Below are 15,898 nucleotides of genomic sequence, written 5' to 3' on the forward strand. Positions count from 1 at the left end.
CATGGCTTAATTAAATTATTTAATTACGTGTTTTATAACCTATGTGCATTTTACCTTTTACCACTTTTAGATATGGCGCTTATGGATTTATCTTTGAAACGGATCACATGTGTGTGAATCCTTTTTATTTGGTGTGCTATAATCATGTTACGCGTACGTGTACACAATTAGTTCCACTTTATTAATATTAAGATTGTTGGCCGAAGTCGCGCGAACGCGTACTTTGATTTATTTTTGGAAAATCATAATCATGTCATGCGAACGTGTACACAATTACGACAGTCGATTAAATGCGCGCCTAAAGCATTGCTACGATTATCTATTTATTTTTGAAATCGTAATCATGTCACGCGAACGTGTACATAGTCACAATTATTTGATTAATTAAAAGCGTGTCTAAAAGCATACTATTCAAGAATTGTCTAATTTTCTGGAATGCAAGGTTATATGTTTGAGGTCCAGGTGTTATAAATTTTAAGTATATAAAGGCTCAATGCTATCAAATAGTCAGGTCTTGAAATATTAAAGCTTATTTGAATCCAAATATTCATATGATTTGCTTTACTAACTTCAATATCTTGATTTTAAACTAAACAAAAGGATTATAATTTGGGAACCAGAAATAGTTCACATACTCGCCAAAGTCATGGGCTTGCAATAAATCCCAAGACGTCTTTAACCTCTAAAAGAAAGCCTTAATTCTGCAGAAATGGTAGCTAAAATTTCCAATGTCTCTGTGACTTTAAACTTATCCATGTTCCTTCGCGAGGCCACCCTTTTAGGCCTGATAGCTTTGAGGGAACGAAACTTATCCATGTTCAAGCTCAAGTTGGTCGTGTAACTTTTCATACATCAATCACAAATGAATGAAAAGCCAAACACATAAACCCCAAAGCCTCAAAATATGTTATACAAATTCAGAGCTACAAACAGAAAGAAACGAACTAGATCTACTAATAATACATGTTTCAATTTCATTTTTTTTATTGAATTTGACTAGAGACAGATAATTATTTACATAATTCTTGCTCCGAAATCTAAATAACTAATTTGCATGTAATTTGTAAAACTCCAAATTGTGTTATCCATGGCTTTTCTTTTGATTTGGGACAACATGCATAATGTCACCATACTTCATAATTTTGAGCTGATTTTTCTTGGCCTGCTCGGATGCATATCTGACCAACTGTTGGTCAGACTTACAACTTGCTTTGCTTCTATACTGCCTCAAATGTGAAGTTACATTCTCAGCTACTAATCATCAACTATCTATACCAAACAAAATGACACTAACTAACATGCTCAGAATCAGTTAACTAACACCATGTATTGACAGATAAAACATCATTGAGCAACTTCAGCAACTCAAAATCAAGCATAAGTGTATCTTGAACAGTAGCTGAACAAATAATATAGATGTAAATCAACAAAGATAGCTCTTTAGACTATTTAGTGGCTAAAAATAAACTAAGTCCACAAAGTCATGAACAAATACAACACCAAACAACATTTATTCATTAACTCAAAAAAAAAAGATGAATGTATGGATATTTACATACCTAGAAAGCAGAAACAACAGATAAATGACCAAATAAAGATCAGAAAGTCAGAGAAGAGAATTCAGCTTCATAGTAACAACAAATAGCAGTAGAAAATAGCCCACATTAGTTTCAATTCTTCAACCGAAAAATCTAGCAATAGACCCAAGACCAATGAAACTCTAGTGCAAAACCATTGTAAAATGAAAAAGAGAGTTTTGAAGTTTCAGAGAATTGAAATGTAAAATCCGTGTGTGTTTTAATGAAGTGATGGGAGTAAAATAGAAAATGAAGAGTGAATTTTGTGGGTAACCCCGTCCCTTTTTGTCCAATCCTAAAATGTGTGAGTGAGGTCCTTTATATAGAGTGAAAAATCTGTCATGTGCTCCTAAAGATAAGGGAATAATTCTCAGAATGCCATCCCTAAATTTCAGGAAAAAGAGCATCTCTTACAACTGAATTGGACAGCTGTCCCTTTTCAGATATTTTCTTTTGACAGTTGTCCCCCTTTCTGTTTTTTAGCATCTTTTAATTCTGAAACTATCCCTAGTTCTTTTATTTTATTGCACTTAAGTCCCTTATAGAAACTTCTTGCCCAAACACCTAAGATTCTCTGATTTTAGTATACCTTTTGGTCCCCCCGTTTCTTACAAATTACTAACTGTTATGCAACCTAACACAGAATTAAATGAATTTAAATCTTGCCTAATCTAAATATGCTAAACATATGAAGAGATATGCTGATAGTCCATTACTGATGCATTATTAAGCAGTCATTTCAAATGATAATTTTAGCAAAATCAGCTAAGTATAAATGAAACAAAGCTAAAATATGCTATAATTACCCTAAAACTAAGCTATATCATGTGAAACAACCAAAACACCAATTTGTGAGTAAATCATACACTTAAGCCAAATGACCACGAAATAACGGAAGGAAGTATTACCCATTAACGACTTCACTGCTGGTTTCAAGCAATCCGAGCAGGGGCAATATCGTCACACGCGCACTGGTTCATGCTCGAAAGACAGAAACAACGGCTTCCTATAACGATAACGACCATAGCTTGGCTGAAGAGTCGAATACCAAACGATACCTCAAAGCTATGGGGGCTACTACCCGGAGACATTGAGGTTTTGAACAGAGAAGAAAGGGTCTGAGACCAATCAAGCGGAGGTGACCAATCAACGGCATGAATTCAGCCTTCGACTCTGAAGGTAGTGGATTGAGGCAGGTAATAACGAAAGACAAGCCCGAGTTTGGAAAGAATCGGAAAAGAAAAACAACTAAGTTTTCTTGACTTCTTAGATTTGAAATTCGGGGAGTTTGGATGATTATTTGGGGAAACTGGTAAGGGATTTGGGATTAGGGAAGTGTGGAGATTATAGGGTGAAGATTTGGGGTTGTTTGGACGGTGACCACCGGCCGGTGGGGGTGAGGGATTTGGGGGCGGCTAGGGTTTCATTGAGTGAGAGAGATGGAGAAGTGAGAGGGGTCTGAGGGGTTTGGGGGGGTCTCCGACATATATGAGGGATTAGAGAGGGAGTTGTGAACCGTTGGATGAGATGGGTTGAACGGCTGGGATTAGCGTTACTAAACGACGCCGTTTTGGGTTAAGTGAGGGATGGAACGGACTGAGCTTGGGGCGAGTTGGGTTTAAAGGAAAATTGGGCCAACGCTAAGGTTTTGGCCCAATTCGGAAATAAACACTGCCTTTCACATTTTTCTTTTCCTTGAATTTTTAAATCCTAATAAAATTGATCAAAAACCTAAGTTAAGTTCTAAAAATAATCTAATTTGTAGAATTGAATTAATTATCTATTTCTAACATCAAAATAATTAATTAACTTAAAACTAATGAAATAAAAAAAATACTAATTTTAAAACTAAAGGTTAAATATGTAAAAACGACCATTTTTGTGATTTTGTTTAATAATGCAATTAATTCATGTAATTATATCTAATATACAATTAAATCTAAGATGCTATGCAATGAATATTTTATACATTTTTTATACTTTTCATAATTTTGAATATTAAATAAGCAACTAAATGCAAACAAATCATGTGCTCACATGCCCCTATATATGTTTAGAAAGATCTAATTTAGAAAGATCTATTTTTGAACTTTGTAGGAGTAATGTTAGTTGGGCAAAAATCACGTGCTCACACGCCCCTATATATGTTTAACCAAAAAATAATTTATGTGGTCAAAGTCAATATTAAAAAAAAATCGGGTTTCTAATAACTACGTTTACTTCACTTTGCCAAAATTAAGAGAATAAAATAAGCAATTGAAATGATAAACGGACGAAAGAAATCTTATTGATGATCGTTGTTTTCTCCCAATAATTGTGAACAAGAATTTTCAATCAAATACGATATAAAAGTAAAGCAATGACTGCATACATTCGTGAGTATTAATCTGATGATCGTACAAAATAAGGTAAGGACCTTTATATACGGATACAAATATGTAACGATTTTTCCTCACTTAATTCTTACCCGTTATTAAAATTTACTGCATTAATTGGCCGTTACTGAAATTACTCATAACGATTATGGTGATAATAGGCGATCGCGCATAATCAGGGATAATGATGATTCTCTTTCCATATTCGTTACTGTTTATGAATCTTCCCCTTTTTATGGCCTCCATGTATCTCGTGCTTATTTTTTCTTTTCAAATTGTTAGGTACGATACCTTCTTCAACAAATCCCGTGGGTGTTTTCACCGTGCCTCATCATTGTTTTTTTATTAATATGATACAAATACCACTTGTCACCATATTGTCAATCCATGTGTCATGCCTAGTTTTCCACCAATACAGGTAATCCCCCACTCTCTGTATATTGACTCAACTAAATAGTCAAAAAGTGGTAAGTTCATTTATGGCGGGAATGTCTTGCCGCCTCTTCCCAGCATCATTATGTTTTCTTCTGAAGCGAAGAGACGCACGTCCTCTCTATTTAATGCTCGAGACACGTGTCATATTATGATTGGTTCTATAGTTTTAGTGTCATTTTAGGGTTTTCTGCAACTGCATCAGTTTGAAGTCACGATTCTACGATGATGGTTCATAATGACGATTCTTCCCTATAAATACTACATTACATACCGCCCAAAAATTTCTTCTTCTTTCTTTCATTCATACCTAAACTTCCTCTGAAATTTTTCTCCTTTCTTTGTGCTTTCACCATTAAAAATGACTTCCCGTTCTTCGAGCCCTTCTTCATCATCAGACCCTCGTAAAATAATCATTGTTCATGAATTTCTTCCTTTTTCTGCCCCAGTTAGGAGTAGAAGAGGCGCTAGCCTTCGTAGCTTAGGTTCTATATCAAGCCGTAGCTCTACTTCTTCTCAGAAGAACACTTCAAAACCTTCTTTTTACAAAGCCAAAACTCCTTCTGCCCCTAGATCCTCCTCTAGAGGTAAAGACCATAATGAACCGTTGCAGAACCTGTTGTTTCTAAAATTGTCCCTCAAGAATTTTCTTTCATATCGGACTGTAAGGCTATGAGAAAACATGTTTCTTCCATAGCAACACTTAACAATGTTGGTCATTACCCTACATTGATCACTCCTAGTCTTCTTCCTCTAGTTCGTCGTGAATGCCACTAGAAACCTAATTTCCCTGTGCTAGCTCCTAGGCCCGATAGTGTGAAGGATTCAATCCACCTATCGACTGAGTGATCATTAAATTTTGTTTTTGTCAAATAGGCCTGATAGTGTGGAGGACAGTAGTTTGCCTTCGTTATTTATCAAACTTAGTTTCAACTCCTTTTTCTTTTCAACACTTACACCATTTGTATTCCTAGAAGATTTTCCGCGAAGGCATTTTTTCTCCGTGAATGATCGTAATCGTGGCTGATATTAATTATTACATACAATTAGTTTTAAAATTAATCTACAATAGTTTTAAAAACTTTATATGATGAATTATATAAGCTGAACTCCTATAAATAATTGGTCAATAAATAAACCGTCTGCATCTAAAAGTTGGTTACTGACAATGTAAAGCACAACGTCCGACAGCTTTATCCCTCTTATACGTATTTAATCCACTTAAGTATGATCAAGCTATATTGCCTTTGCTCTTCTTTTCTTTTTTGCATAAAGTGTAAAGCTTGTCTTTAAGTACTCCATTAAATAGAAGGAAGTATGGTCTTCGTCTTGGAATCCACAAATTTGCTGTAACATTCTTCAAAAAACCAGACCCGTTATTTATGGTTGGCATTGTTTAATCCTCGGATTTATTTTCTAAAAAATAAAACATTATAAAAATCCTTAAACTTTTCTCTTTTCCTCTTTGACAAACACAAGGGGGAAAGTAATATCTAAGAGTTAATAATATCACAGCTTCATCAATTTGAATAGAGTTTAAAATCCTTAGTTTTTTTTCTTTTAAACAAAGCAAACCAGATTACCACATTTTTACACATTCTAAATATACTTTTAATATAATATGAATGTAATATATTTTTCTTAGAGTTCCACTTAATCGTTTTGCCTAACCTGAATCGAATATTTCCTTTCTGTTTTAGCCCTTCAAGTTCAAGATAAATAGGGAAGAACTAGCAGGTGATGAATTTTTTGAGAAAGTCATTGCGGTAATTTGAAAATCAGTACCAATTTAAGCCATAATATAATTTCTTTTATTTTTATAAAACTTTGTACTCTTATACTTATTCAAGGAACTAACGGACAACACCTCACATAGTAATACAACTTTATGTTTGAATGCTTCAATTAGTTGGATAAAGAAACTCATATATAAAGAGCCTGTAGAAGATTCAACCTTCTATTCGAACTTTATGCAAAAGTTGAGCATTTCGTTTTTCTCCCTTTTGTTAACAGCTATTATTAGCAATGCCTTGTCACAGCAAGTTTTATATTCACCGAGTTTTATATATCTCTTTGGGAATTTTTGGCTTATCAAAAAATAAACTAATTCGAACACAAACAAAAAAATGTTGACAAGCTAGTATGTTTTATTGTAATATAGGAGGGACAATGTTAGTATCAAGCCTTGAATAAACAATGTTGTCTTTCTATGTGTAATTTCGACGAATAATGAGGAGTTTACTAGAAATAGAAATCAAATATGTTTTGAAAGTTGAAAAGATACAAAACAAGAATGCATGGGTATAGAGGAAGTCTGACCAAGTCAAAAAAATGAACAAGGAAAGCACTACCATATCACAACTACCAAAAATGTTTCCCACTCCACCCTTTCAAATATTGTACTACTACACCCCAATAACGTCCTTTCAAATGAAAGAGGAGAAACGACGTCGCTGAGTTGCATACCAGGGCCCCATCGACTCAAATCCTACTCGTACGGCACAGTCACGCAAAAGCTGCAATCTTCTTTCGTATCTCTCTTTTCTTTTAACCTTTCACTTTTCCATCATCTTTGAATCTTTACTGCAATTGTGCGTACTCAAGTTATTAGCTTAAAACTTTAATTCCTGTTAATTTGGTCTTCCATTACACTTGTACTCATGTTTATCAAGTTTTCAAAAGTTAGAAAATTAATAAAAAAGATTAATGAATAACACATTTAGTTTGAGCCCTCTTAGTATAGAAAGGGCATTTTCCTCCCAACTCATTTTTTTCACTAATGCCAGAGTTTTCTATTGCAAACTGATACCATATGAGCATAGATATACAAGGGTGTTGAACAGAGTTCAATCTTTTATGTGAAAAACTTAGAAAACATTATCTGATTATTGTAATATATATATATATATATATATATAGCGATATGCATTACAAGGAGGGTTATGGATCTGCATCTTCAAGCCTACAAAGTTTGGCCATTGCAATGAAATTTTAAAGCTCACCCCCAAACACAAGATGCATTCCACTTATTATACAAACAAAAATTGAGGGAAACTCCCCTGTTCTAACCCCTATGTGCTGCTTGATCTTCTTTATAAGGCAACAAAAACAAAATACTCCCAAGGCCATAATCGGCATTAACACTTCATATTCTAAATAGACTAAGCTTAAGGAAAATTAAACATCACTTATTGCCTTTCTTCTGATTACCAGGAACCGTTTCCTTGTAATTCAGACATTTTGTTTTTCACAAAATACTGACTTTGGATATTCTATCACTGAACTAACCTATTTTCTACTTGCAATCCTTCCTAACACCAAAAGGGAATTTATAACCAAAAGACACCATTTGCTGATAAACCTTTGAAGCTAATAATAAAGAAAGTCAGTACGTCCATTCTTGAGGAAGGCGTACTTCAAGATTAATTGTTCCTTCTTGTTGTAGATTTCTCCTCTGTTGTGCAAGCAGTGCATTTCTCCTAGCCATTATTATTTCTGCACAACAATATCATTAGAGTTGGACGCATAAATTAATTTAAGACAGAAAATTCACTTGTTACAGAATTTATGCATACCATATTCAGAAACATTGAACCGCGGCAGTTGAAGATGAAGCTGAGGCTGGTGCTGGGGGTGAGAAGGAATGCCATTTAAACCATCAACGTTCTTATTCAAAGACTCAACAACCCTAGCAGGAAGCCAAGCAGTGGAACATACTGTATATGCAGCAGAGGCAGAAAGCAGAGCATTTAATACAACTTGTTGCTTTGTAAAAATGGACATATGAAACTACTAAAGCAGATACTAATAAAACCAGATTTACTTCCTGGAACAACAATAATTACCAACAGGAATGTCATTAAGCGAACTTTCAATGTGTCTATTTAATTTTGAATTAAAATGAACTTGTAATCTGTCAAACTCAGAATAGAAAAACAAAAGACAAAAGATAGTATACCGTAGGGAAAAATAAATGCCAATGCAGCAACAAGTCATAAAGCAATAAAGCACCACTTTTCCTTTATTTCTTCTAATTTCTGGCATTTTCTATATTAGCCGAAAGGGGGTTTTAGAGTGGAAAATAAAATCAAAAACCAGCTCAGATTCAACGAGGAACAAGGACAAAACAGCAGAAAAAGAAACTGCAATGTGGCAGCTCCGACTTGACAGCGACGGGACCTAGCTAAGAACGAGGGAAAAAAAGCCTGCATTTCTTTATTTGATTGGACGAGTTATTTCCATTTTCCATTTTATTAAATTTTAAAAAATCAGAAAATATGAATAGTCCAAAGCAAATTGCTTTACTTTCCTGGGTTCAGCTTTTTCAGTAGCAACACACTAGGCAAACATTGAGATAATACCCACTAGTTCAAAAATAATTGAAAATAAACAACTGGAACAGAAACGAAGTACCTGGTTTCTTGCGTGAATCAGTTGGATTCTGACTACAATATCTCCTCGGCAGAAAAACGCCAGTGCCAGTGCACTCCCTCTTCTTCACAACGCCACTGTTACCAGATCCACCTATGTGACCCGCCCGCATACCCGACCCGGAATGTCGTTGATAGTGCTTTTGCTGCTCAAATGGCAGACCAGACCATCCTGTTTGACCCGAATCACCCACTACCCTTCCACACCTGTTACTCTCCACAAAAGCTCCAACTCCAAATCCTGACCTTAAGCCTCTATTTTGACAGACAGGCAGCTCGTTAAACCATCCATTCTTCACTTGCCTATTCAACATGGCACTGCTCTGTTGCCTCGCTATTTGCTCTCTTCTGGATTGCTCAAACTACAACAATAATATCAGTAATTAGACAAAAATTGACCGCGGAAACCCACATAAAATTACATACACAAATGAAGAAATATCATACATGAGTAATATTACTGAAGCAAGAGTTGTGGGTTTTCATGGGGGCTGAAGTGTGGACCGGATTATGAACGCTCCGAGGCGGTCCGGGAAGGCCTTGATTTCGGGTGGGTCCAAAACCGCCACGCATCTTCATCCTTGCAACTTGGCCCGCTGCTTGGTATATCAGATTCCAAGCATCATTTTGAGCACCAAGCGGCGAAGTTGGGGGAGAAGACCCGTTTGGGCTACAATTGCTAGACACGGAGCTCCGACCGGACCAGCTTCCAATAAGGGTTGACTGGGGTGAGCCAGAGTGCACCCAATTTTTCTGAGTCACAGCAAAGTGCAAAAGTTAGAAATAGAAAGTGATAAAACAGAAATATGTAAATATTTGTATGAAGCCTTTACCTCGATTTGATGCTGGGGAAGGTTTGAGTTAAGAGTCATACGAGTTAACTGACGAGTTAACCCAGTAAGAGCGTCTTCCTCGTCGCTCTCAGTCTCAGTGGAAGCAACAAAAGAGTCAACAGGAGAACCCAACGCCGGAGGACAAAAATCATAAGGGAAATCAGTGGGGAAACAGAGATTCAAGTCTGAGAAATCATTCTTGCGTCCCTCCGTCTTCTTCAAGTTCCCAAGTCCCAAGAGTATTTCGTCGTCCGTTAGGAACTCAGAAGGCAACCAAAACTCTGGTTCTTCAAATTTACTAGCCATGGCAGAAATCAAAAAAGAAGCAAGTGGATGGAGGGAGAAAAAAGAGTTTGAAGTTTGAAGATATGAGTAGTACAAGAGGTTGCTGGTTGAAGAAGATATAATAATGAAGGAGGGAAGTGTGGGGTATTTTAGGATTAAGAGAGGGGCCCAAAGGCAAAAGAGAGAAAAAGGAGAAAAGAGGAAAACAGGGGGAGAAGTGGAGGAATGTTGAGGACAGTAGAAGGTTGCTTTTATTAAGGTTTCAGGGTTATTTTGAGACACGCATTCAAAAATCAAACGGCGTCTCCTTGCTTTATTTATTTGTATTTATATTTATTCCTTTTCCAATTTCTACAATTTTTCTCCACTGTTACTACGGAGTAGTATGTGTTAAGGGTAGTGGGGTGGCCCACTTAGTAGGGGGTTTTATAAGGAAAAGGAAAAGATTGCCCTTATTTATGCAATTAATGGGGAACAGTAGCAATTACATTTGTCCTTTCTCATGCAAATTTGTTGCCACCTGGTGTAAACCGCACACTGCAATAGTAACTACAGTTACCGCTTTAATCGCTTTAGATGACGGTCCTGCATTTTCTATCAACGTTTTTTCTAACAGAAAAATGGCTAAATGGTTTTAATACTAATTGGGCAAACGTACGTATGAATAGTAAAAATATAACAACAACCCAGTATAATTTTATTAGTGGATCTGAGAAGGGTAGTGTGTACGCAGACCTTACCCCTATCCTGAGGTAGAGAGGCTGTTTCCGATAGACCCTCGGCCCCCTCCCTCCAAGAACTCTCCACCTTGCTCTTGGGTAACTCGAACTCACAATTTGAAAATTAGATTTGTATTTGAATATAAATATAATTTTGGATTGTTTTTGAATTTTTGTGAGTGATCTGAGTTAAAAATTTTAAAAAATAACTTTTTAAAGTTTTTCAATTTTAAAAAAAAAATTAAAATTCATCGTCGAGTGAAAATTAAAAATTTTATAGCCAAACATTTATTTTGAAAAAAAATAAAAAATAATCAAAAAAAAGTAATAAAAAAAATTCACGGCCAAACGGGCTCTAAGTTCATTTATTTTACCCAAACAAGGAACAAAATATTAGCGTAAAGTTCTAACGTGCATCCTTAATTTGAAAGAGAGGGGGAGGGGGGAATGATTTCACCTTATAGGTATTTAGTTATGCCTCGGTCCACTTTTATTTGTTCACCATGAAGTATGAACTTTACACATTCTTTAAGAAATAATAAATGAATGCATAATTTATCATGATATTTATATTAATTTAATTGATGTATATTTTTAATAGATTAGAGAAAATAATTTGCAATAAATAATTAATATAATTGGTATAACATGAAAAAAAAATTGTACTCTCTTGATATGTTAAAGGTGACAAGTAAAAGCGATAATTTATTTTTAAAATATTGGACAAATAAAAGTGAACGAAAGAAGTACTAGTCTGACCCAAAATTAGAAATTGATAAGTATTTATCTGCACTTTTTATTATACCAAATGATAATAGTTTACATAATTAAAATTATAATGAAAATATGGACATATACTATATATCTACCACCATTGATCGTTTGTATAGTTATGAGAAAAACTATAACTAGCCTTTGCCACACTGCTGACATTTATAACGCAAGAATAAACCATTATCGGCATTCTGAATTCCTTTTTTATTTCTGCCAATTGCCAATTATTTTACCCTCCTAGTAAAAGCTAATTTCATCATTCAAAAAGACTCGGCCTTAACCACCGATATTAATCAAATTTATTTAATATTAAAGTATAAAAGAATGAATCCCTCAACGCAATTGATTTTCCTTTTTTCACCTCAGCATATTTGGTACACCGGTGATTCTTCATCAGCTATAACTAATTACACAAATACTAACCTTGTCAATGGTCCCTTAGGAAAAGATAAACACAATCATTAGGACATATGCAAACATCATGGCCGGTTTATTATTCTCTTGATTGTGTTCAAGTAAAAAGTTAAAGTTAAATTTGTAATGTGATTTAAAAATAAGTGAATCGATTTGACCCAAAAATACGAAATTGATAAAAATAATAATAAAATTATGACATAGAATTAAAGAAAATACAAGCCTACTTAAGTGTTTAGCTTCTCCGATAGCAATGGCAAGAACAAAATTTAGAATGAAATAAAGAAAGCAGTTCTATTGAATGAGAGCAGATTATAGTTTTTTCGTACATAATGTTTCGTGTCTACCAATTATGCTAATTCCTCTATTTATAGCTTTATTTAGGGAGACAATATACTCAAATCAAGCTCCTCTAAATGAAAATAAAACTGTCATTGATGATTGCATAACGGTTAGCTATAAATGCAAATATTCCCTGTAACGGGTGCATAACGGTTAGCTATCCGATGTCAATATTTTGAATCTTTATCACTGGCTATTGTCTTTGGAATTCACCTAGTACCGGTCACATGCTTGCATCCGGTGCCAGTTATTTGCTGACTCACGTCCCATCTGTCTTCAGTTTTACGTGTCACTTCGTCATTCGTTCAGCTGTCTCTAACCAATTTTGTCCCATACAGATAGTCCCCCTGCTCATCGATGACGCAACTTAGTATTACCGGGAAGTAGATAAGAGTTCTTTTTGCGGGAAAGTTCCTGAACAGTCTCTTGAAAGGACGCACATCTTCTTGCATTTAATGACTAGAATACGTGTTGTTCCGTGATTCAGCAAATATTTCCACCAGTTTTTGAGGTAATCATGACCATGATTTTTACCGTCTATAACTTTTCCAATACTCCTTATTTTTACTTTTTACTTTTACAATTCCCTCTTCTTATTCAACTTACCATAGAACCCTACTTGCAAACTTCATCTTTCTCATTAAAAATTTTCTCCACAATTTTCTTACCATCATGTCTTCTAACACTATTGCCATGGGAAACTCTGGCCCTATCTTCGATGGAGGCCCAAAGAAAAACAAAACAAATGAGACAAATGTTAAGTCTGAACCTCATACCGCAAACACCATCATACCTCTTCATCGTAGCACGAATTTTGACCTTCAAGAACAAAAAGAACCTGCAAATCCAAAAAGTAATAGACACTAGCATGTTCGCATATACCATTCTTCTATTCGTCCTCCTAGCATCCCTGTCGTGAAGAAGGATTGTAGTTGGAACAATATTAAAATCCTCACCTCTAATGAGGTAGAAAGGGTCACCTTCTCCAAACCAGGGTTCATGTATGTTTAAACATACCCTTTTACTTTGAGAGTAGGGGAAGGAATTGACCCAATAATCTTAGAATTCTGTCACCGGTACCAAATATATTTGGCACAAGTAGGTCCATCTGTATAGCTGATATTAGGCAGAAAATGCATATATTTAATTATTGTTGCCTCACATTCTATTACTTTTAATCATCTTTTGAGTATTAATTATATTATTTTATGCTTAATATTATATTTTAACTGTGTATGAATGAAGCGGTACGAAGATGAAGAAATTTGAAGCAAAATTAAATAAAATGCGAAAGAAAAAGAAAGAAAAATAAACTAATATAAAAAGGAGAAAAATGGGGGGGGGGGGGGGCACCATTTGGGTTTTGGCCCCCAAGTGGAAGTCAAGAAAAGAGTTAAAATTCAAATAAAAAAACGTAGGCAAAAGACTACTGGACGCTAAGTGACGTGGGTTTTTCTATTTTGCTCGGGACAATGTTATTTCGGCCCTATACAGTCCCAACTCGTATAAAAGGAGTTCAAAACCTAATTTGGTGGGGATCGAACATACTTTGAAGGAGAATTCACGTGGGGGAACACACACCACGCTTGAAGGAGGCTTCTAATTAGTTTTTCTTCTCTTCTCTTCCTTTAATCTCATAGTTTATTAGTTCTAGAGTTTTTGGGTGCTACATGAACGTTGTAGTTTGAAACTTGAATTGTTCTTATTATTTTATCGTTTTGGTTTATTTATTCAATCTTGCGCTTAATTATTTGATTGATTGATCCCCAATTGAATACTATCAACGAATCTAGGATTGAACTCGGGAGAGTGAATTCTAGATTGCATGTAAGATTGACTAGAGCAAGATCTTAACTCTGAGGGGGGCGGATTTGCCGTTAGGATGGGAATATACCTAATTGCCTTGCTTGGTTACTATACAGGAATTATTAATGCGTTCTTGTTAATTCTAATTCCATAGGAATATAGACATTAGATTAGCTTGAATAGGCGAGTAGTACTTCGGGAGAAGGCTACAAGCAATATTAACCCTGTCAACAAATAAACCAGATAAATTAATTAGATGATTTAAGTGGAAAACTCAACGGGATTGTTAGCTAACCCATAGCTCTAGAATATTTTATCCAATTGAATTCATCTCTAAGATTGCAGACTTGTTTCCTTTAATTTCATAGTTTACTATTCTAGATTAGTTTTAGTTAAATATTCATATTTTAGAAAATTGCTTGAGGAGATTAATTGTCTTAATTTAATTTAGTTGATAGTTAATCACAAGTCTCTATGGGTATGATATCTGAACTTACAATCCTATATTACTTGTCGACCACGTATACTTGCGTGTGCGTTTGGGAGCTATAATAGTGTACGGTGGATTGCCTCCGCCATTGTACTCTGAGACCGGGGAAACCCTAACTCTTGGGCATATGATGAACCTCTACTCCCCTAAGATCTTCCGCGGGGGTGTGCTAAAACTCAGTAAATGCGGTCATCATGCCCTTCTCACCAGCGTCGATGATGATAATGAATGTGGATAGATGGAACGGTTCGTTATTATTGCTACCAGGGACATCCTCCCGGCCACATCACCTGTTATTCTTAAATCATGGAACCTTTTCCGTAAGTCTTCGAGTATCTATTTTCTTTCCATGTTTTAAAAATACTTTCTTTTGTTACTAACTTTATACTTTCCATATTCCAGCTACTCATTGTAAACCATTACGGGTTCAAGATATGGCCCAATAGGTACAAAAACATCTTGATATCACTACACCAGAATCCCGAAGGTAGAAAGAAATGGCTCCCAAATATGGGTGGAAAGCCGAAAACCATGGTAAACAAAGATTCTTCCTTCCTTCAATCTTACCAAATAACTTAGAAACTGTTTATTTACTGCCTTTTTTGTACTGCAAAGGACTTCCGAAAGGATCCATTGTCTGTCCCGACATCGAAGCTCTTGATGACCCGATAGAAACTGAACGGATACTACAGAATGCACTTAACTGGAGGAGAGCTCGCGAATCTACTCGCACTTCCGGTGAAGGTACCTCCTCCCGGAGTCCCCAGCGCAAAAACAGGAATCCAAAGAGGAAGCGTATCTCCTCGACTGGGACTGAGGAGAAGAGAGTAAAAGGAATACCAATTTCGGACTAGCCCATAATTGTCCTTGATGAAAAAGAAAGAAATGATGAAGCGACTCCTCTTAAAAGAAAAAAAGTGTTCTTCATCAGCTAAACCAGATGCTCAGCCGAGAGAGCTTTAAACTCCACCACCATAAGAAGTTCAAGAACTCTTGGGGGAAATGTAAATAGCCGAAAATGTTTCATCTCGTTTTCGAATTCCCACAATTATTTCTGAGCCGATAACAACTTGTCACGACCCAAATCCGCGTGACCGGCACCCGGCAAACTACCCGACCCGAGTGAACCAACCCATATATCAAGACCAAGTATAATTGCGGAAGCTAATTGAAAATCTTATACATTTTCAAATCAAGTCACAACATATTTTTTATTTCCAAAATCATACATGAAACTTTTCATAAAAATAATATAATCAAATTAAATAATTATTCTTTATACATGACGTCCGCAATCCTATTTTTTTTACAATCCAACACAACTATCTATGGAGCCTTTATACCAAAGAACAGAACCAACGCTTGGAGTAATTCCAACAAAAGAAAATAAGAATATACATGATAGCTACCATGAAATAAAA

The 15,898-nt window shown here is 35.5% G+C and overlaps 1 protein-coding gene across 1 annotated transcript; it reads right to left on the reverse strand.

Annotated features, from left to right (window-relative positions):
- Window positions 1-7,382: 7,382 nt before the first annotated feature.
- LOC107765335 (uncharacterized) lies at window positions 7,383-10,162 on the reverse strand. Its single transcript, XM_016583973.2, has 5 exons — window positions 9,648-10,162; window positions 9,262-9,567; window positions 8,798-9,176; window positions 7,960-8,100; window positions 7,383-7,879 (listed from the first exon to the last, which is right to left on the reverse strand). Exons 1-5 carry the CDS (start codon window positions 9,951-9,953, stop codon window positions 7,770-7,772), a joined length of 1,242 nt encoding a protein of 413 aa, XP_016439459.1. The 5' UTR covers window positions 9,954-10,162; the 3' UTR covers window positions 7,383-7,769.
- Between the last annotated feature and the right edge of the window lie 5,736 nt (window positions 10,163-15,898).

The sequence above is a fragment of the Nicotiana tabacum genome, chromosome 4 (assembly GCF_000715075.1).
Source record: "Nicotiana tabacum cultivar K326 chromosome 4, ASM71507v2, whole genome shotgun sequence".
Classification (NCBI taxonomy): Eukaryota; Viridiplantae; Streptophyta; class Magnoliopsida; order Solanales; family Solanaceae; genus Nicotiana; species Nicotiana tabacum.